General features: G+C 34.9%; 1 protein-coding gene across 1 annotated transcript in view; it reads right to left on the reverse strand.

Moving 5' to 3' along the window:
- Positions 1-669: 669 nt before the first annotated feature.
- The window catches only part of LOC110446953 (protein sel-1 homolog 3-like), a 38,500-nt gene continuing 15,208 nt past the window's right edge, over positions 670-23,961 (reverse strand). Inside the window, exons 3-24 of the mRNA XM_021492301.1 lie at positions 23,616-23,742; positions 23,013-23,143; positions 21,890-22,005; positions 21,618-21,676; positions 20,994-21,126; positions 20,521-20,659; positions 19,255-19,469; positions 17,803-17,937; positions 16,818-16,935; positions 15,977-16,038; positions 15,148-15,267; positions 14,596-14,733; positions 14,067-14,129; positions 13,503-13,676; positions 12,695-12,819; positions 11,953-12,036; positions 10,707-10,797; positions 10,228-10,318; positions 9,770-9,876; positions 8,727-8,854; positions 8,212-8,314; positions 670-2,753 (exon numbers count right to left, since the gene is read on the reverse strand). Of these exons, the coding sequence (XP_021347976.1) occupies positions 2,649-2,753; positions 8,212-8,314; positions 8,727-8,854; positions 9,770-9,876; positions 10,228-10,318; positions 10,707-10,797; positions 11,953-12,036; positions 12,695-12,819; positions 13,503-13,676; positions 14,067-14,129; positions 14,596-14,733; positions 15,148-15,267; positions 15,977-16,038; positions 16,818-16,935; positions 17,803-17,937; positions 19,255-19,469; positions 20,521-20,659; positions 20,994-21,126; positions 21,618-21,676; positions 21,890-22,005; positions 23,013-23,143; positions 23,616-23,742 (2,564 nt within the window). The 3' untranslated portion in view covers positions 670-2,648. The remainder of the gene's footprint in view (positions 2,754-8,211; positions 8,315-8,726; positions 8,855-9,769; positions 9,877-10,227; positions 10,319-10,706; positions 10,798-11,952; positions 12,037-12,694; positions 12,820-13,502; positions 13,677-14,066; positions 14,130-14,595; positions 14,734-15,147; positions 15,268-15,976; positions 16,039-16,817; positions 16,936-17,802; positions 17,938-19,254; positions 19,470-20,520; positions 20,660-20,993; positions 21,127-21,617; positions 21,677-21,889; positions 22,006-23,012; positions 23,144-23,615; positions 23,743-23,961) is intronic.

The following is a 23,961-nucleotide window of genomic DNA, read 5'->3' on the forward strand; positions in this document are numbered from 1 at the left end:
TATATTTATGGTTAAATTATTCACTCAATGTGTAATTTTGCGCTAGCTTTTGTGACCGCATATAACGAAATTACATTTACCCCGCAAATCACCAACTATACAGTAAACGGGAACAATAATAAGCCGTTCACGAAAGTTTGTCAACAGGAACAAATACTAAAGCATTAGTTACTGTAAATGAAAAATGAATCTGGCTAAAGATGTTCTCCTGAACACCTTGCTCAAATTAACCATAGTTTGTATGCTTTCAGAAATGTAATACTGAATAAGCAAACAAATTATACAAATCTATGGTATAATAAAACGTATTTTGTTTCAAATACAACAGTAAGGTATTTTTTCCAGAATAAGATTCTAAATGTCTCTGTGAAACATAAAGAACATGGCCCCGATAATTCAGTCAATGTTGTTCCTAGTCACGATGTCTGGATATGATTCTGTGATATTACATTGAACTCGTCCTATAAAACACAATCGATTTGTGCTGTTTGTATTAAAGAGGAGGCTCGATTGAAACCAAAAAAAATAATACAATCATACAAAACAAGCATCAATAAATAATTAAACGATATGGATGTGGTGATATTTACAAGTTTTCTTTCAAACAAGGGACTATTTTTTTGTAATCTTGTTAATTTAAATTAAAAAAAAAAAAAAAAAACATGCACAGAAATAAACAAATGTTTTAAATCATTAAAAAATCAATCAAATAAACGATAAACAAGCCAACCAATGACTAGATTGTATATGATAACTAAATAAGTGGAACATCAAAGTAGTGCAATATATCAATTAAGGAACAGTAACATACAAAGTGATTGTGGTTCTTAAACAAACAGTTGTTTTACATATTAAACGAGTTGAATACATTCCAAGTGAAACGAATCTCTCAAGAGGTATACGATGATGTATTTCACTTCAATTTTACACTAAATTGAATATGTTTCTATAATAACGTCAAACAAAGTGCGAGACTTTTGAGGGAGTTAAAACATTTTGAAATTATTCCGAGAAGAAACAAATTATCTTGCTAAAACATACATGGATGTACCTTCATTTAAGCATAACGTCACGACAAACGATTGCACAGAGCAAAGAGCCAACTGCTAAGAAGATATGATTATACATAATCAGGAATTGTTAATCTAAAAACCGTCCTCTCCCACGAAATTAACATGATTACTCGGAAATGTTTAAAAAAAATAAATAAATAAATAAATAAATCGCCATTTCAGAGTTTCAATTAAGAAGTTCTAAAAGGGAAAACTTCGTTCATCACAGAGCAAATTAATGAATATAATTGCAAATGAAACTGTGGTCCCTGAATGTTTTGATATTGACGATTTTTGTTAAAATAAACTAAGTAAACGTGTTAGGGGACAATGCCATTATTTATTTAAATATGCATGAAGTTTAATGGAGTACTTATGCTTTATTTAGTTATCTTAATCTCCTAACGTCATTTCTTTGGATAACGAAATCGGCCTTTTCTCATGAAGATCGATGACGTCACGATAGTGGTCACATGACCAAATGGTGCAATAGTGGAATTATCCGTATTGCATTGTCTATGCATTACATTGTAAGTATGTAGAGCGAATTTGAATAGATTAAGTAATGGCGCAACAGCATCTTAAAATACACTTTATCATTACAATACAAACCAGCGAAAGACAATGATACGTGTCAAATAGGCATAAATAATAATTAAATATGAATGAATAAAGAATTCAAATCAATATTCATTATTTGTAACTTCTTTTGAGTAGCTTACGTGGAAACAGAATCAAAGGTTTTGCGACTTAAAGTTGAATTGATAACCTTATCACAACATGCTTATAAACAGTTTGCGAAGACATATATATTGCAGATTAAACATTTTGCCTGCCGACCCGAACACTATTTAGACCTTGCTGACTAAACTTAAATCGTTCAATATTGCGTTGTCCCCATGAAATAATTACTAAATGAGATCACCATAATTGCAATTGTGACGTCAAAATTAGTTTTGATTTTGTCTCTATAATTCAACCAGAATATTTCTTAGTATTGCATACCATAGTCCTGGACTGACGTAGAGTTATCATTGAAAACATGTAATTAAAGCTATGGTTCTAAGCTACTTTTGAGGAATTTGTATCTGGTTAATTTTTTCCTTTCTTGATCTACGGGTTATTGGACCACAAAATTCTTGAGGTTTTTTCGTCCACACCAACAAATGAAAAGTATGTCAGTGAAAATAAAATTGGACGCAGACATTTTTTTCAATAACAACTTAGTGTAAAAAGAAACGGTTTATGACATTGCAGTGTGATATTGATGTCAAACAACTCTCAACTCTGTTTCAGAAATTTTCTAAGCTTTGGAGACTTTTTCAATTCAGAAAATCATAATCTTTTTAAAAAAGGGAAGATCTTGGATCGAAGGAGTACATGAATGACAAAAAACAAACAGTGATATTATTTTGAGAGTAATGTTGAAAAAAAATCTTTAAAATCACAAGTTGCAGACCCTTTTGATACCCAGGCAATAATATCACCATATGCACCTTACCTTGTCCATGTATTTTTTTTTTTGTCGAACATGACACTATTAACCAAAAATAACGTCATATGTAACTATCAATTGATGTTCGGGTCTTATGTACATCATAGGATATCCAGATCAACTGGTCGACGATTTCCCCTCAATGACTGGACGATGTGACGAAGACTGAGGACGGTAACCACTCCAGACAGAATGAAGCTGACAACCTGTTAAAAGATTGGAGAGGATAATAAAGATCAGTAGGTTTATAAATGAACACAGGTATGAACCGCTAAATCTGTCTAAAGGCACAAGTAAGCCTATATGAAAGCCTAACGTGCATATATCAACCCGATCTAAGACTCCACATTTCTTTACAGATAACCCTAAATTAAACACTTAATGTACACAGTGTTCTTGTATAGGTAACCAGATAAGAAAACCAGCACCTGTACACAAGTAACATTACTCGTCTGAAATATCATGCATTTAAGCTAGAAACAGGTACTGCTGACACAATTTAAAGCTTTGGTTTGTTTGTGTTTTACGTCCTATAAACAGCTATTGTCATTTAAGGACGTGCCAGATTTTGGTGGTGGAGGAGAGCCGGAGTTCCAAGAGAAAAACCCGAGACATACGGTCAGTACCTGGCGACTGCCCCACGTAGACTGTACACTTGTAACCAAATATATAAAACACTCTACCTGTACACAGGTATTCCGATCGCGACACAACAACACTTTATTTGCACATAGGTAACCGGATTTTTAAACAATTTTCCTGTCCACAGGTACAGAAACAGTATACATGTACACAGGTAACTAAATCTGAATCACCATACTTGTCCAAAGATCACCCAAATTGAAGATTGAATCATTATACAGGTATATATAACCTTATTTGAAATAATAAACCTCTATCCAGGTAACCCAATAAAAAACACCATACCCGTATACAGGTAACACGTGTTGGTAACCAATTATGCACGTGACAGTATAAAACTGTAATGTATCTGCAGAGCGCATGTGTATATCACGCTAATCGATATTTAATATACATTTTGTTAATAAAAACATCGTGTAAATGATCTCAAGATCAACGCCTCTCAATCATAACGTATAATTTTCAATGAAAATTAGCTAAAGTACTGAAATGACTCACAGAAGGTGTCAAATTAAACCTGCAACTTTACTTAATTTATCAAATTTTAAAAAGGGAGTAAATCAAATATAAGAATAATTTGATATTGAAAGTTTGCGTCAATTTGTAATTAAGCCAACAGTTTGTAAACCAAACGGATTATGGAGTCGGAAGCGTCAAGTTTAATGACATGAACATCATTTTGCATCAATTTACAATGATTCATATTTTTTGTAAACTGTTTTGATCCCGAAATGTATTATCATACTTGATAAATTCATATGAAATATTCATATCTTTCTTAAATAATTATTTAGAGATTCAAATAAAAAACGTTGAAAATTAAGTCTAAGAATGGTTTTACTTAGGGTTACTGTTTATCTGTTGTATGAACACAAGAATGTATGGCGGACAGATCTAGAGGGCGACATCAACTCTAATACCCCAAACTACATGTAACTCGGAGGTATTCATATACTTTATATCAAATCTCATCTTGAATAAGCTTATAACAACATCGCTGCAATGATAGCGTGCGACAGTGACCGTTACCCTGACCAGCGACCTGGGAAATACGAACTATTTTTAGGTCATCTCTTACTTGGTCTTTGAATAAGGGATAAATACTCAAAGCAATTACACTAACTCAACGGGTTACATAGATACAGTTTGTAACACTGTACAAATGGAAGATTTAATCATTTTGTTTCATGAAAATGAAACATTAATTAATGCTATGAAAGTTACGTATTGCGACCACACCCTGTCCCTTTTTCCGTACAAAAATACAAGGTTCAAACAAGCTGAGCACTCATAGGACAGCAATAGTCCCGCCATGTGCCTGACCGTACCCCCCACCCCATCATCTTCCCTCCCTGTTAATTTGTCTTTTTGTAAAATCGACTTTCATTATCTTCATCTTTTTTAAATCCCTTGTGCACATCTACATCATTTCACACAATATAAACTAATATGAAATAGGTGCCACCTAGAAGCGAACGCTAAATAAAATTATACTGTATATATTTCAATTCATTAAATAAAATGGTGTAACCACCTGATAATAGTTTAAGAGTAAGTATTAATATTTTAAACGATATCGCATCGCACGAAGAGGTTCATTTTTGTATTGAAAGCCGTTGGTGCATGATATAGTTAAATGGAATAGACATGTACAATGCAGTATGGACCATACTTTAATTCTTATCACAATGATGTGTGTGTTACGGTATATTACGGTATATAATGTGAAAGAGGACGTTAGCCGATTTAATAATGTATACCTTGTAACAGGGGAGGAAAAATGCACGGCCAAACCGGGGTTCGAACCCTCCGAACTCAAGACGGACGCTCTACCAATTGAGATATCTGGTCGACGACGATCGACCCAGTCCAGTTCCGCTACACCGATATAATCAATTATCAGCTCTTGCCATCTGGAGGCCTTTTATTTTTATTTTTCATCATCAAATGACAATATAATAAAGATTCAAAAATGAAAATGCAGAAATTGGATATTTTTTTCATTCAGCAAATTCTAATATAAAATGTAGATGACTTTACGATGACTGGAAACAGTGTACACATACATATGTATCTTGTTCAGAGCATTACACAGAAAATTATATTACGGTTCCATTATTTAGAGTTATCGAATATTGGTATTAACAAGAAAGTATTTATTAATTATTTGTTAATTTTTCAGAAAAATACAACGGGGTCCCCGTTTTAGCTAAAACTTTCACTGACGCAAAGAACGTTGACGAGTAAATACAATTGACGATATCACCATATGCACATTCCATTATTTGCGTCGATTGTTGCGATGACATTTTGCTATTTATAACCCTTTTCGTTTGTAGACACAACGAAAATGGAAATACAAAATTCAACCCTTTTCCTGACCTTTACATGGACTCAAGAGCGCCCGGATTTCTCACACACAAACATTATGATACTTTTATATGATATTAGTTTTGATATTTTTACAACCTGATCTCATACTGAATTTTATTAAATGTTTAATGATTGTGATTTTTCCTATTTGACTGTGTAAAGGAAACTACGTGTATTGCATATGTAACTAATATACGCATCGTGTAGCCTACAGCAGAATCTCAAAACAAGGATGCCTGACATATATTCTTTATAACATGTACCGTTTTACTAAACCACACCGCTTATCATCAGTATAAAATATATACGCGGGAAATATCGATTATGACGTCATAATGACTGATGCCGTTGTACACAGGTTTTATTTGTGTGTGCTGGGTTCTGACTCGATAGTTAGAAATGGCCAGGGAAATCGGCGTTATTTCATAAAAATCGTTAAAATTGAAAAAGGAAAGAAATATTATCTGAGACCGTATGTTTCTGTATTGAAATAGATTAATTTTATTGGCAATTGTTCTACATTCAGTTGATCTAAAATGGCGGTTTCCGTAAACGGAATTAGTGCACGCGCGATTTCCCAAATTATGCAAGTGAATTGACATGCTAGGTCTATGGAATTTCATAGTCAATTTTGACTGGAGTTTCTTTTACGCATACGTGTGTGTGTTACCTATGAAGCTCACGCAAAAGCGTTTGATGTTCATGAACATGATAAATTTTAAAAGTATTTTGGATTCTGAGATAATCTCCAGAAATAAAAAAGCGGGTGAAAAAAGAACACCGGGATTACTAAATGAAGAAATGGTTCGTGATTTCCTTATCAGAAATGCCCCAGAAAGAGCGACAAAGGATAAAGCTCCTTATTGACTTACGAACGAACGGAATATGAACATAAGTCCCTTCCGGCTGTACCCGTGCGGGATTTATAAACTAGAAATTATTTTATTCAAGTACAAACTCATTAAGAGAACGATAGGTAACACATATATCTATTGTTTGAGGTGTTAAAGGTTTAATTGCTGTTTTAACAAGATTTGGCATAAGTGTCAAAATTGCTAACAAAAATATATGAAATGACAATACATTATGTAAATTAGACATACGTAATCCATACATTGTACAGTCATCCCTGAATTTTACTCGTTAAGGAGTGATAGTTTATTAATCTCAATGAAATGAAATTAACTCTTTCGAAATTGCTAATTTGATTTTGTGAGGCTGATACAACTGTCGTCTCCTCGCAATTAAATAGCAATTCATCATTATCAATCTAGATCATGTCGGCTTCATTTGCTTAAAATGTTTGTCTTCAACAAGTACGGGATTTATATTTTTCTATGATTTATTCTATTTTTGGCATACTGTACATTCACCAAATTTAAAAGTGCATCACATTTGTGTGTTACGTTCACCCATTGGACATCTTATCAATTTGCTCCGCAACTGTAAAAGCAAGTTAATACATACGTCAGCATTTGTAACAGGTATGGCTCGTGATACTTGTCCTCGTATCAATAATCTTTCAATAGCCTTCCTATCTCAAGTAGCCCTATCTCAAATAGCCCGTACTCAAAACTCAAGGATATGTACAAACAGGTTCTATGTTAAATGTAAGGTTACGAGATGGCAGGATATACAAAATATATTGTTTCACAAAAAGATTATCTGGAAAACCCCTTTCTATCACAAAATACCTCAACTCAAAACGCAAAGAGGGATGATTACAAATCTTCTGTATTAAACGAAGGTTACGAGATAATAAGATTTGTAAAATATATCATTTCATTAAACAATCATTGGCAAACCCCTTCCTGTTTCAAGTAAGCTCAACACCAAACTCAAAGGGATGGGATATTCAAAAGAGTTATATATTAAACGTAAGATAACGAGAAGGAATGATACGCAAGACTTATGTGCTGTACCTCAATTGTAATATCTAACTTATATGCCATTACGATTGCTTTGCCTTAGCTTTGGAGACCAAGAACGGCACATGATTTATAAGAAAGCGAACTTAAGCGGGAGGACTTCGGTATGTGTTCGATCGGAATAAGAACAGAAAATATATAGGTCAGCTATGGTTATGGTAAGGATAAGGGTTATGGACTGTACCAATACAACTATACATATGTTGTTGTTTTTTAAATTTTACACAAGATTGGATAAGCTGAACATCAAGAATGTAAGGATGAAATAGCCCTGTTTGAGAATCAATATGCTACCTGACCAGAGATGATTTAATCTCGTTGAGGAATTCTTACGCCTGTCGTCATACACTGCTTTTTAAGCATGTACTTTCCTCAATTGATGGGAAATATCTGCTTAGTGCCACATGTGGTGAATAACATATTTTCCTTCTTAACAATTATTGCATGATTTTGTTGAAGTACATGATAGCTTTACTTTTGTCTTTTGACATCCACTTCTGTCCTGGTGTATTGCTGATATAGTACTCTATGTTGTTATAATACTTACCATGTCCTTTCGAAACTTCGAAATATTTAAAATGGTTAAAATGACATACGTGATCTCTCAATCTTCCGATTACGTATAACCTTACCAGTTGTTTATGCTGACATTATCGGTTATTGTAAACATTTCGTAATACCTATAATACAATGGAGGCATGATTAAACAGTTTATATATACCTGTAGTATATCTCTGTGTTTGTCCCACATTTCCAGGAACTGTACCCGATAAAGAGCCATGGAACACGGCAGGTAGGCCTCGGATTTAGGAGAATCTCTGCATCTGATGAAAATGTATCAAGTGATATAATATATTTTAGTTAAAAAGCTATAGCATTTAAGAAAATCATGAAATTACAACACGAAGGATTTACAAATTTAAGTTTAATAAGCAAGCTTAATTTTTTTTAAACTCCCCGGCAAAAGTTTTTTTTCAGATTCATGTCATATATGAAGGGGACATAGCTCGTCGTCAATCTTAGAATAAAGTGGAATTAACGCATTAATGCTCAGCTCCTACGTTATTTTTGTATTAAACGTGTTGTTCAAAGCGTTTTTAAATGCATTGTATGCATTTCACCCTTAAACGTTTGGCCCTTGTACCCTGTATTACAAACAGATGAATATGCCATTCTAAAACTAAAATTGTTATGAATGAAAAACAATAATATCATTTTTTTTAAGTTTCCATTTACTTCCTATAAATGGTCGAAAGAAGAGTGTAGTTGTTGGATTGGTCCTGTTTCGGGATATAAAGTGACTTCCAGACAGACGGATGTATTTTTTCTCCCTCCTCCACCATCAAACCAAGGTTAAATATAGCCTGGAAAAGATTTTTGAAAAACAGATTAAATTCACTCATAAAACGAAATCGAACTCAAAGCAAATACGGAATAAAAACAGCAGATGTGACTTAACAAAACTAATGATAAATGATCACACAGAGATTTTAAAAGGGAAAACAGAAGAGATACATATCTATATAAAACTGTACCTACAACATTGCTTGAAGAATATGAACATATTTTTGAAATAATGATTAACTGCAGCAATAATATAAACGGGTTTTTTATGATTTAGGTCTAGGTTTACCTTATACTGATTGTTCAACGGGAGGTAAGTCGTATGTTTCGATAGCTTAAAGTGTGATACGCAGTTTAGATAGCATGCATGTGTACTGCATGCATACGTTATGTCAGCTTGATATTAAAAAATCGTTATTAGGGATGGTGTACAAGACAAGGATGAATGTGCTGTTTTGTTACAGCGAAAGAGAGGTGTATTAACCAGCCCTAAATCAACACAGCATTATGTCTACACTCTATTAAACAAAACGACAGAACAAATCTCAGAAACGATCATAAAGGGCTCTGCCAAAGATTATAAAATCCTAAATAGTGAATGTGTTCCGCACTATAAGTGTCATCCATTCACCCTTACCGGATAATAACACTAATTACATATCTAATGATTAGGAAAATATGGAACTTTCACTGAAGAAGGAAGAAAGAGAAAAACACAGTAATTATAACTCTTAATGGATTACAATAGGGCAAAACAAAAACAAACAAAAAACCATTAGAAAGCATCCCTCAGTATTGGCAAAGGGGAGATAATTCAATTAACACAACTCAAATAATTTATATACCATAATATAACATACCTGACGATGCTAATGTGCAAAAACGTCTCAAAATAAGCAAGGACAGTACAGAATACTCAGAGACTATGAACTTACGTGGGGGTCCTTTTTCTGAGCGGCTTGAGTGTACATGTCGGCCGCTTTCCTCGGGTCTCTCTTACCTCCACAACCATACCAATAGTAATCTCCCATCTTTATTAGAGCTGAAATATTCACATAAAAAATATTGGTAGAGATTGCCCAAAAGTAAGTCCATCCAAGGATCGAAGCTCTTTACGCATGCGTTGTTTTTAATATTTGTTTCGATTTCATTTTTTTTCATTCACCGAAACCAGTTTTAGGCAATGCAAAAGTAAATAAAATTCTTCTTCGTGAAACAGATTTTAACTACATTTGTATGTGTTTATTACAAAACATAAAAGTAAAAATCATTTGAAATAATCAAAATTTGTAATATTCATAGTCTTTTCCCACCACTAAATGTTACAGTTAACGGGGTTTTCATTAAACGATACTGAAATGTGAACAGGGATATCTAGTCATTTTCTGCTCACCGTATGGGTCAACAAATTGTTTTTCTCTCTGCGTTGTGATATTGTACTGGCGCCATTGGCATTCCTTTTCTATAGAGCTGGCAATGCCATCCTACAAAAATCAAACGTTGAATGACTGAAAAATGTCATTGTATTATACAAAAAGTATTTCTAACAAGGCAAAATACCAATGGTTTTAAGTAAAATAGAAAGTATATTACTTTCTCGACAAAAGAGTTCCAAAACCGAAATTGAAGGCAATAAAACATGTCTCCATTATGGTTTGTTGATTAGCCAAAAAACCGACACATCGGGATAGTTAAACACAAAACCCTACCTTAACAAGGAAGAAACACCTAAACTAAATGTTTTTTTAAGTTTTCAACATACATTTCTGTGGTAAGAAATCAAATATCTCCTCATTTCCTGTTGATGTCTCGTGTTTGGTTTTTTGTTCTTTAAGTCTGAAACAAGGTTAACCGTTTCTTTACAATACATACTTGATTCTCCTCACAGAGCCAGGCTAGGTTGAAAGAGCCCGCCTCTATCCCAGCATCAGCAGCCATGAGGTAGTACAGCAGTGCCACGTGTCTGTGAGAACAAAGACAAAAGACATTTAGTGCAGTGAGTCAGAAAAATGAAAATTATGATGTAGCGTTTAAACGAATATCAAAGCCCGAATAAAATTGGTTTGCTTTTGTTTTGTTTAACGTCCTATCAACAACTAAGGCAATTTAAGCACGTGCCTCCATATGTGTTGTTTATGCATGCTTGCGTGTGAGTGTGCATGAGGCAGGGTATGTACGTGTTTTTGCCTCATTGTGATAGCGCGGATCTGATGCCGACTTGATAGTGCTATCACTGAAATACTATGCCGAAGGCACCTAGTACAGCATTACGCCCGGTCACATTATACTGACAACGGGTGAACCAGTTATTGCCATCCCCCTTAATGCTGGACGTTAAGCACGGAATAACATAGTTCGGGACAAAGATATCATAATATGTAGTACATGGTACAATTTAACGCATCATGACAATTGACTACTCCAAGCATTTGACGGGGCTATCGGGGACCCATGTTTCACCAGCAGCTTCATTGAGCTTGTAAAGCGAGACCAACTTATGAAGTATTAAGTCATATATAATATTTTGGGTAATGTCATTATTGAAATAATTTGTGTTAATAATATTTTCTTTTGAACTAAGTATATTACCCTAATGAACAGATTGGATGTTTTGAAGAGGTCCTCCGAGTAGCTGTCACCTATGCTTTCTGGAAGTTTCTAAGTTTACGTGAAAACAATGTTTAATGTAAAAAAATATCCGTTCAAGTGATTTAGGTAATTTAAGTAGTTAATGTGCAACGCTATAAAGAAAATAACATGAACTATGGTTTTTTTGACAAGTTTTAGTATACAATGGGCACGGATTTTCTTTATTCTAACCTTCATCATCTTAATGGATAGAATGACCAAACAGTTCAAAAAATATTTACCTTGTTTGCATCGACAAACTACCTTTAAAAAAAAAACCAGTCCTATCCTGTCTTTCTAGTGATTTTCTTACAGCAACCTGTATCACTTAATCAAATCTTTTTCGCCAGATTTCGTGCCTTTGAAGTAGAAATAGTAAAACGTTTAATTCCTCTAGATATCCTTTATTGCCACATTAAAACATCTGTTTCCGTTTAAGTATATCGTAAGTAGATATTGCAGTGTGATGTCACTTTTATCCGATGCATACCTCTCGTCATTTCTGAAGGCTGTTAATCCTTTCCTCAAAACAAAGCCCAATTCAGGATTCTTTTCAGCGATGAACCTGGCCCATCTGTACAATAAAATGACTGTTAAATTATTTCCACATATTTTCGTGGTTCCGTATCAATATAAACATAGGATAGATTTATTCGGAGACACTTAAAAAATCGGATGAAGAATAAAGACTCATCGTTAGTGGGTTAACCGATTCTGCTTCATCAACGACATTCTGTCATGTCAATCCAAGTAAAGCAATGCTCTTCAAGGCGAGAATTAAAACAATGCGGCACAGTAATTACTATAATAAAAAAAACTTGGATGCTATTTTCAAAAAAGGTGAAGTTCACAATCTGAAAAATTAATTGCCATGTTTATCGTTCAGATTAGAAATAAACAGTTCGTACCGGCCATGTTGTATGTAAAGTTCACAGAGAGTCGCTGATGTAGAGTTTGAAGTGACCTTTACTTCAAGTTGGGGAAGACATATACGACCGATGAGGTCAATGAGTTTCTTGTTATTTAAAGACAGCACATCGTCGATATCAAGAAGGGAATATAGAGGACTTGGAAAGTTGTTTGTTACCAGTTTTGATAGGCTCTTCAATTTATTCAGCCTCATATGAAACAAAAACAAGACCGCCAGGAGAGGAACAGCTCATTCCCAAAGGAATGCCAACAGCCACCGAACTCAACAAAGAAATTGTCAACTTATTACAAGACCAACTTACTCGATAGCCACGTATACCTCCCGGCTGCGTAGGAAGGTACCCTTCATGTTCAGGTACGACACGAAGACACCGGCATCTATCTGGCTTCTTGTAGCTGCGAAGTTGAAGTAATCTAGGGCGATATCCTGTTTAAAAAAAAATACTGCTTAGTTTTTAAACTTGTTTTGGACAAGTTACAATGTGAAAATCAATTTTGAATTTTGATTCAGTACAAAAATAAAATTTCATCCTGGATACAATTTTGAATTTTTCAAAGGGGAGGATTAGATGCGACTTAGTGATGCGCAGGCCAGGATGCGACCTGCTGCCGCAGAATGAAGGTGTAAGAACGCATGATTCTGGTGTGGACTCGAGACCCCGTAAACCTGCCCCGATGCATATCAGATTATTTCACGAATTAAGATAATATACACATTTATGAACAACTTAAGTTGAAAACGTTGCATTGTTATTAACAGGTATTAAACAAAGCGTAGAGTAGCCTAATCGAATTGTTGGTATGACTTGTCATTTTGAACATGTATAACAACTAAGTGTCCATACATTGCCAACTCGTATTTCATATATGTACATTCGCTTCACTGGTCATTTGTCTGGTGAAGGTGACAGGGTATGTATCGTACTAGTCACCGACACGTCACACAAAAATACTTAATGGTTTGATTCGTAACTTTCTACATTTAACAGCTAAGGTCATTTAAGGACAATTTTGCACTCAGGATAACATGTTTGAAAGAGATATGTCAATGATAAGACTTTACAATACCGTCTAGTTAGCAATAACGGATACAATACGTTTGATATGTACCGAATTAGGAGGTTTCCCAGGGTACTCTCCATGGAGATGGAACAATCCAAGGTTGTAGGCAGCGTCTGCATTACCTCCCCTGAATGCCTTCTCGAAGTAGTATATCGCTGCGGTCATATTTTTGTCGAAGTTATGAGCGTACCAACCTAGTGCGTTCAACGCTGATGGATTTTTCTTCAAAATATGATAATAGTCATAATGAATGGAAACAGCAACCAGAAGACCAACAACAATTGTATATTCAGGAATGTCCCCATTTTTATTCCTGTTGTTTTCCTGGGGAAAACTTTAGTGTCAAAATGAAATCCAGCAATAATTCTAAGAAAATAGTCAGACGTAGACTTTACTGAAACATTCATTAGTTGCCATAAAGATATTAATTGAATGACAAAACACACACAATAATGTTAAGTGAATGTGACTTTCTTCAAAGAGGACCCTCCTGCCCCGTATTTGTATCAGTGAGTGTAAGCAGTCGAAGTCTATACAAGGGTATCTTTACAAGCCAGAGATTGAATAATTTAATAAACAATAATATCACCTTAAAAAACTCATTAAAAGTACCTTGTCAGCACTGGCCTGGATATGCTGAAGTCCTTCCGTCTTGTTCTTCTTGATTCCCTGTCCCTGCAATCGTGTAAATATTGTATTATTATGATATCGTTATTTCTATATAAGATTATTATTTCCGAGATTTGACTTGTAAAGTCATACCAGAGGCCACAGAAAACGCTGCCACTTCTAGGAAACTCTGTTTTGCCTCCAGATTGAGGTAGATTATAATATTCAATTATTTTTAGCTACCTCTTTTCCCCCTTTATTGATGTTTTTGAAAAATTGATTCTGAGTTCCATTGTTTGGTTCCTTACTTTTTGTTGTCGCTGCAGTGCAGTACATTTTCGTAGCAACATTATGTACGTTATAATTAATATATATACATATATAATACATAAATCAGAGCGGCATGTTCGAAAAACTCTTGGGATTAGGATAATCACAATTATATGAGAAATAACCACTTTCTAAAATTTAAGTCGATTAGCCAATCGAAACGCTCGTTACAAATGATGAATAGTAATACAGATGGACTTGCCTTGAGTAGAATAATTCCGTAATCATACATGGCCTGAGGATCCTGAGATTCTGCCCCTAACCGGAAGTACTCCGTGGCAGCCGCCATGTTCCGCTTCATACCCTGGGAGCCCCAAAACAGCACTCGTGCTATGTGTTGCTATGGAGACATTTAAATGCTAGGTTTGTACGCAAGATCATGCATCACGTAATACTAAATTGTAATAACTGATATTCATTTGTTTACTAACATCGAAAAAAGTGTAAAATTCAAAAGATGTCATGTTTTGGAATGGAGACAATTAAGTTTGTAATTAAGCAAGATCACCCATCACGTAGTGTTAAATTGTGATAGCTGAAACTCGTTTGATAAGTAGCATCCAAAACAATAAACTTAAATTAAAATATAAAGTTACATAATATTTATATTTCTTTCAGATATAACACCAAGCAAAACGGGGAAAATATTCCCCAATGCCAACAATTAATGACACAAGCAACTTCCCAATAAGATTGTTAGAAGAATGTATTCCTGCAGAAGTGTACGAGTTTTCTGCAGCGTTATTTAACTAACCTGGGCAGAGAAGACACCATTGCTTGCCTGATGTTTTAGCCACTGGAAAACGTCTCCGTCCTCGTCCGTCTGCTCGCGCAGCTGATCCTCGTCTGTCAGTCTCACCGACTCTGTCAACACCTGGCAAATGGGGAAGTGAAATACCATTGATACTAGATACAACGATCACCAATCAATCACTTACAACTGCCCGATTTTGTTAGTTTTCTCCAAGTTCCCCGGTTTCCTCCCGTATTATAACCCCCTGCGCGTTTCAATTAGAAAGCCAATCTGAATGATTATTATTAATTGTTAAAACTTGTTTCATAACTGTTGTAAAACAAATGATGTACATGTATTGAACATCCTTACACATGCCAAGCGTTCCAATGCCATCAGATCATGATAAAACAATAATTGAAACAATATTCATACAAGTATTTACAAATTTTATTAGAATACCCAATCACTTGACTTTTGCGTAATCTTTCTGTCTACTTTTGGCAAGAAATTAAACTGTTTAAACTATATTGCGCTATTTCGGTCTAAGCTTTATTTGTCATTTGCTCTTCCAAAGATAAAACTGACCACACTGGACGCTGGTTTCAGGTCATGTCATTTTTAATAACCGAAATAACGTTTGATTATTGGCTAAAAACAACTCAAACATGAACACAAAATTCACAATTTTTTCCTAGTTTGTGTTATATTGCATATATATATATATAATTGAAACACTTGAATAAAAGAAAGTTTAAACTAAAATTCACCAAAACTATTTTACATAGTTTTTCGTATAGAAAATTTCAACACGCGAAAACTCCTACTTTTGCAGTATAGTGTTACTTACGTCTGTTTCTTTGTGGGTTTCCTTGTCCACTCGGACCGTGTCCGCCACAAACTTATAGTAAACTGAAATACACAGTTAGGTAAGGTGAGTGAAATACATGGTGCATTCCTGTCTAGATTTCTGTCTGATTAGATAACTTTGATACCAGACATTTTCGCACATATAGATTATTTATGATATTCAATTCTGTTCATTATCATAAATTGACAGTACACTGGTATTGAGATATATCGACACACATATATGTTTTCAAAGAATCGAAAAAAAATAACATTAAGTGATATGTATCTTTTCCTAATTTTCAGAGAAAAACATTCGAATTGATTATTCGACAAAAAAAGAAATATCCAATGACAATAATTTAATTGAAATTACGAGTTCCTTAAATTTAAAAGAAGATTATTTTTTTAGCGAAAGATAAAAAAAAATTCTTCAATGAAAACTCGGCTGCAATTGGTAAGATTTAAACATAAAAAAAAATCGCGTACAACATCAAACATTTACCACATACTTCGTGAGTAATTATTAAATATGGAATACAGGATTATCTCGTTCAGGGTTACCAGTCGAAACCAAACCCTCTATAATAACTTTGAAATTCATATATTTTTTTCGATTTCAAGTTGTATTTGTTTCCGTTGGAAAGTGAACAATTTAATTAATATGACTGTAGAATGGTTGAATAAGTTTAGAAGTACGTCCATTTTGACAATTTAATTTTCGGAACAACTTGTCCCTGATTTCATGTTGTCAATAAATGAAGGTCTATCATAAAACAATTCTATAGCTGTAAGTATATTTTTAACTCAATTGCTAATTAATGCCGAACATTTGGACTTACCAAAAGACTGTTCCAGATCCTGTGGTACACCGTCAAGCCCATATCTGTGTTTGTGCGCGAGAGCGAGGCAACAGAGACGATGTTTCTCCAGACAGCCTTTCATTAGATAAGCTTGTGCCTAATCAAGAGTAGCAAAAATATTTTATTTACGATGTTAACAAACCGAGACAAAATATAGCACTGTCAACACACTGAGACAGGATTGTATAATGTTTAACGTCCTAATTATTAACAACAGTTCAATTTGGTCTATCCTATGACCAAACGCGTTATAGGAGTGCTGACCGCCAGGACCACAACACGTGTTTTTGTTTGTTGTTTTACGTCCTTGTTGCAGCTGGTAAGGCACCAAGTATATCATTCTATCACTTAAGCATATCTCAGCCCAGGAACATAACCCATTGCCTTCCTCGCATGGGTAAGCGTTCAACTGAGGTGTAGCCAGCAGGCAAGGTGGTAGCAAATAAAAGGTAGTTAGAAGTAGAGAGAAATATAAAGATCCAGAATTGTTGTCGCTTTTGTGTCCCCATGTAGAGGGAACGATTCTCCAAAGGGTTCCTACATTAGTCGCCTTGTACGATCATGCAGTTGCTAACAACATTTATATTATTTGCTCGATCCCCGACCCGCTGAGCAGTGCCAACAAAACCCCAGAAAACGAAGAAAAAATATACTTTGGCGTCAATGCCAATTGGACGATCTGTAATTGTTTAAAAGATTTGGTGAAGATCGAGAAATCTCAATCATGCTTTTAAACCAATCTTACATTAATTCATAGGAACAAATAACATTTTATAAGCCACAATACATAATGCTGGTGCATGATGAGTGGCCTACGGGTAATATGTTCTTTGTAAACATTGAAGATAGATTCCGCTGACAATCTGCTGAATCAGTATTTTGGACCTACAGGATTTCGTTCCTTTGAAAGATTTGCTGCAGAAAAGAAAAGAAAGAAAATAAAAGTCAGAGCTTTAATTCTCACCTGGGGCTCATCGGCCTTGACCTTGACGCCATTGTTCAGAAGAGTGGCCAACATGTACATAGCGTCGTGGTTGTCATAGCAACTGGCTTGCTTCAGCAACGGTATGGCTCGCCTCACATGATTAAAACCAAGTTCCTGTAAGTAAATTATGTAATTAGCTACCACTATGACTAATTGAGGATGTGAAGAGATGCCAAAACAAAAGAAGACAACATTATAAAACAGAAATCAGGAGAAAGGAACTTACTGAGTCGTCATATTCTAAATGTCGTGAGACTAATTCACAACATTTAATAAAGGAAAGGCTATCCCGCACCAACCATGATATTAGTCCTCAGAAAATTGCTTGTGATCTTTGATTTAACTCATCTGAGACGTTATCTGTTAAAATATTCTTAAACGAACTAGTTACACAATAATTGTACATGGATATGTGCGTTTCACACAACAGTTTTGCTAATAAAATGAAAAAATGGCAAATCGTTTACTTTAAGCAAAAATATCCATAGTTTATATATGTGCGAAAACAGTGTGACGTACAATGTGCTGACATTATTGGTGTTATCTACTGACATATAAACTTGCAGGACAGGCACCGAAATCTAACGTAGGAAGGGTTAACGGGAAACATGTATTGTTCTGGCTTTACAAGGAAAGACGTTGTTTTACAGATTTGTCCTACAGTATATTTACGCTAAAAACAGTCCATTGTGAACCGCCTGGTTCGATTCCTTCACACTATATGTGAATGACGTCATTAACTAACACCATAGTCCCCTGATAAACGCACCTAAAAATAACCAGCCAATGAAACTGATGGTGTTTACGCCAACCTTGAAATTATTCTATCATTGGTATGGCTAACAAACATTTTAACCCAGCAAAATGCTTTCGTTTTTTCCGAAGATTACATTTTGCATGGATACAGAAGGTAAATAAAAACAAGATTATCTATTGCTTGAAGGATGCTACCAACAAGAAATGTGATCCATGAAGAGAGAAAACTCGAAAGATTCCATGATCAAACTGTGATTGCCTTCAGCCAAATTAAGATGTTTCTAAAAAGTAAAAATGTCCAAATATCCCTACACAGTTAAAAATCTGTAAATCTATGACGATAAAATATACACTCATTTTTTTCGCTGCATTCTACACATTATTTGGAAAATTGTAGACATGGGTTTTCTCCTTCTTTCGACGTTTTATACCACTGATGAGGTCTAAATGGACGAAATGACCGTATGATGCCGTAAAATGTTTGCTTTGTTCGATTTTTCTGCATTTACAAAATAAGATTTCCAAAGAGGTGCTTCCTCTCATGTATTTTAATGATGATCATGCTAGAACTAAACATGTACTGCAATAGTATTGCCCATGCCCTCTGGCTTCCATCGCTAGAAACTTGACTCCGCTTAACTGATTTATAAAGGGTAGCTCCATGTTCATACTTACAATATATTTGACAGCTTTGTTGTAAAGTTTCTCCCCGATCTGTTTCTGTGACGGGAACATCTTTTTGTGTATAGAACGCTTTATCAAACGGTCCAAGTAGCCGTATTGTTTTGATTTAGGCTCTCCAAATTTAGGACAACGGCTGGTGAAATCTTCACCATACGCCTTCTGCATGATACTCCTCCAAAGCTCGAAGAAATAGGTATGGCAAAGCTCTAAAGACAACAATAAATAGGTATGGCAAAGCTCTAAAGACAACAATAAATAAAAAAAATAACGCACATTTCAAATTAGTATTGCATATCGGAATTGCTTAAAGATGTTACTATCAAGCGGAACTATTATGACGTCATAGAGATTTTTGGTTTATTTTTTGAGACTTATATTATGCTGGTAATCTTTTTTTTTTGTTAAATCAAAGCATATCAGCTTCTCTCAATTATGCAGAATGTTTTCACGGTATCGCCGTTCTTTCTCCAAATAGCTCCTTTCACAACTGTTCCTTATCCTTTGGTAAATTGTATACCGGGAAATATTCGCCGCGGTTTAACTTCCGCCTTTTTCGCCCTCCCCAATGAGAGCAAATTTATCATTTAATAGGATTTAATAGGACAAAATGGACGCAGGCAGATATCTGCTACTATATCCATATCAATGATACAATACATACATGTAAAAACTTATAGCTAAGTTATCATATTTCACACATGTATATTTCCAGTATTCTTCTAAATTAACCTCGAATTCTTTGATTGTAGTTGAGTCCAGAAGTTTCTGTCGGAGACAGATATTAGTACACAGCATAAAACAATAACATGTAAAGTGCGTGATTCACACCGGGCGAGCATGGAATGTGTCGGCAAAGGGGCAAATATTTGACTGGGCAAACATTTACGTGTATACGGTATTACCATATTGTTTTAATGATTTTAAAGATTTTAAAATCTTCAGCAAAACATAAAGATAATTGCTGCTGGGTTAAGATGTTTGATACTAAATGCAGCCTGGACTCAAATAATGGAGGATTCCATTATGAGCATGTATTTGTATTTGCAATTTCATTATTATTATTTCTCAGTGCACTGGAAACAAATACGCAAAAAAATGCGCCTCTTAAAATATAAGATAAACAGTATATATGGAAAGTGCTATAAGAAGTCGTAATAACTTGTGCCCAATCAATATGTAATTTTTACAATAAATGTTTTAATTAACAAACAACATATCATTCCCTAAACCTTCATGCCTAACAACAAGTTCCCGTACCTGCTAGACGTGCAGACTTCACTTGTTGTACATAGTAAGCACTCCGACTGTATACCCATTCCTGGAACCCCTCGCACTTCGACGTGCGCCGCGACAGGTCCAGCTCAAACATGGCGTGGTATGGACTAGGTAGAGGAATCTATAACAGAAAATAGGAAGTCCTATCAAGTAGAGATCTTTGAACATGTATTGACAATTCTCGGGAATAAATGTTCCATAAAACACGTCTTTATCAAAACACTGACGTTTACATTTTTTCAAAAAGATAAATACCTGTTTACGAATGGTATACATAAAAATATGATAAACAATGCATCGAGATATTACTTTGGAAATTTCAAAGCGTACGTACCACCTCGTGCTGATTTCGTTTTCAGCACATTTGTACAATAATAATCTGAGACATTAAAATTTATCACCAACATATTCGTAACTACTCGGACTGTAATAGTCTGAAAACTACATATTCGTACCTCATGGGGCTGCAATAGCCTGTTCCTGTAGTACGTCGCCTGTCCGATGTACCCCTTAAACGAAGGTGTCGCATCGAACGCGCCGAACACGAACAATCCTTCGGTGTCATCTAGGTAGGTTGTACCGGGAACTCTGGGTAATAGTGCAAATAAATCATGAAAATGAAGTTTAGATGGTTTTACTACAGAAACACCTCGATATAACGGCCTTCATTTAATTTTCTTCTACATTTACCTCACACATATTTCAATTTCCTTTTTCTTGTTTTCCAAGAAATCGGTAAACCCCTTTAAATGGTGGCAGTATAACGAAGTTTTATTGTATGTTTCTCCTCTATTTACTTGATGTTTATTTAAGCTATATAAAACATATTATAAACTGAAGAGAATATTTGAATTAAAGATAATGCTTGTCCTTGTTGACATGTTGTATAAAAACACTAATTAAAATAATCACATAATTATGTGGGTGTTTATCATATATTCATTAACTGTTCTCGCGCAAATTTTAAGCAAATTCAGGCAGACTGATTAAATCATAAGGTCTCTGCATTCTCATCTGAATGACAAACAACAGCATCATATCTCAAATAAACAAAAGACAATGTGAGCACACACACGTACCTGTAAGAAGTTTCAGTGGTTTCATTGAAATGCTCCCCCTGTGTGATCGTCAGTTTCCACTGAAAGGTATGGAGCCTCATTTAATGGTATCATTAAATATGTTCAGAAAAATAATCCCAGTGTGATCGAAAAACCCATTTTTTTTAATATTCAACCAATGCATTCAAATAGGTACACTTTTTGTCATAACTGTTATAATCCTTAACGAAATGTCATACTTTTAGGAATGACTCTGCATTGCGCATGCGCTATATTCAAATTTGACCACTTACGAAATTCCTGGAGAATCCGAGCACGAGTCTGAACCATTGTCTCCGGGGTACTTTGAGGTCTGTGACCGCGGCTAGAGTCTCTCGGTTCTCTTTGCTCATTTGGATATGTAGCTGGCCTGTAAGTCAGTCACGGGATCGAAATCATCGTAAATGAATTGAAATGTAATAATTCAAAATAAATTTAACAGCAATGATTTGAATTATTAACGAATTACACATATTTCTCTAGATATATGTTTATCCTCTTTCGAGATTTCTCGTTAATATCTTGCGCATGCTCATTCAGACAGGAATCGTGCCTTGGTTAGATTCAGTCTGTGTAGGCATATACACACTCTCATAATTACTAAGTACATCAACAACTGTGAAATTAATTACACACGAAAATTCTATTCTTGAGTTGGAGGCACGTTGTTGGTTTCAATCAGCACAAACAGTTAAAATAATGATTTGATATTTTCAATTCCGATAATTATTTCTATCCTTATTTCTGAATACCGGTATTGAAGACAGACGTAGCCGATGGAATGTAAGAACTTTATCACATGACCTACAATATTTAACTTTGTATGAATACCTCGAATATTCTTAACTACCAGAGACCACTTATACATAACATCTCAAAGTTGAGGGGAAATCTCAAGCAAATATTGTCTATGGGAAGTATTAGAATTGTGGAAATCTCAAGATGTTTTATTACCAACGTATTGTCAACTCTTGTATATTTAAAACTGTAGTGTACATACGCTTCACCTGTCATCTGGCTTATGAAGGTGACAGATAACCTATCGTACTAGTCATTAAAACACCACACATAGACATTTCACTGGTTATGATATATAAATAAAATTAAAACAAATACAACATTTGATATAGCGCCCTACATATATAAACATGTATACAGTCTACATTTACCAACACGAAGGACATGCATAGAAATATGTAATATTGTAGTAGGTCGAGGAATTGTGATAAAGGTATAAGTACGTAGTGCCGTCGCTGGGGCTTGAACCCGCGACCCTTGGTTCTCCAGCCCGATGCTCTACCGATGAGCTAAAGGGAAATTCCCTACAGCTGACGCATGTAAGGCAACCTAATTAAACCACATCTTTTACAATATTACCTTTCCTGTTAACGAACACCAGTGGGGAGAGAAAGGTGGAGTTCCAATTCACGTGATACGTCAGACCACACAGCCCCGTGTTAGAGAATTTACAGTAATCCAGGATATACATCCACATGGATAAAGTAAATCTGAAACCGGACACATTCACGGGGAAATAAATTAGATAAATAACATGTGTTCCAATTTAAGAACTATCTCTGCCAAAGGACCTTAGATGTTTTTTGCTTATTCGTTTAATAATTTTATCCCGCGGTTATCGCGTTCTGGCTCGTCCCTAAAGAGGGAGTCTTTATTGAAGTACGGACTGAGTTGCGTGCACTACGTTTATCATTACACGTAAAATATAGTTCTCTGAGGATTGTATTTTTCATTACATACAGAAATGAGCAAAATGTTGGCTACATCGAACCAGAGCGTTGATAGAAGACATCACGTTAAAGGGGAACATCAGACAAAAATGTCTGAGAAGGTTGAAAATAGGCTTCTTGAAATCTTTCCTTGCATATAAAGAAGTTAGATATGTGTTTAATTATAACTGATTTTTATTTTCGTTTGTTTTAAATTTAAAAACTTACTTTTGTTATTTAATTTAGCACTTACATTGGTTTATCAAATGTTCGTTTCCGATTATTTTCTAGAAGGGTGTTTGTGTACTTCGGGAATTTCCGTACAACTCCGTAAGAAAGTCCATTGATTGCAACAGGAAACGTGACGGTATGGACATATTCTGCAACAATAGAACAAAATAAAACGTATGAATACATTGATATTGAGTACAATCTCTAATCACTTTAGGGAGATGTTGATAAAGCAGGAAATATGGCATTGTAATGACCGCCGTCCTGTCATTTGCTTGGGAAGTATGGAATCGGGAATATGTAATACGACATTAACGTACTTGTTAATTCATAAAAAGCAATGTTTTATATTACAAAATGAAATGAAG

This window comes from Mizuhopecten yessoensis, unplaced genomic scaffold, assembly GCF_002113885.1.
Source record: "Mizuhopecten yessoensis strain PY_sf001 unplaced genomic scaffold, ASM211388v2 scaffold3079, whole genome shotgun sequence".
Taxonomy (NCBI): domain Eukaryota; kingdom Metazoa; phylum Mollusca; class Bivalvia; order Pectinida; family Pectinidae; genus Mizuhopecten; species Mizuhopecten yessoensis.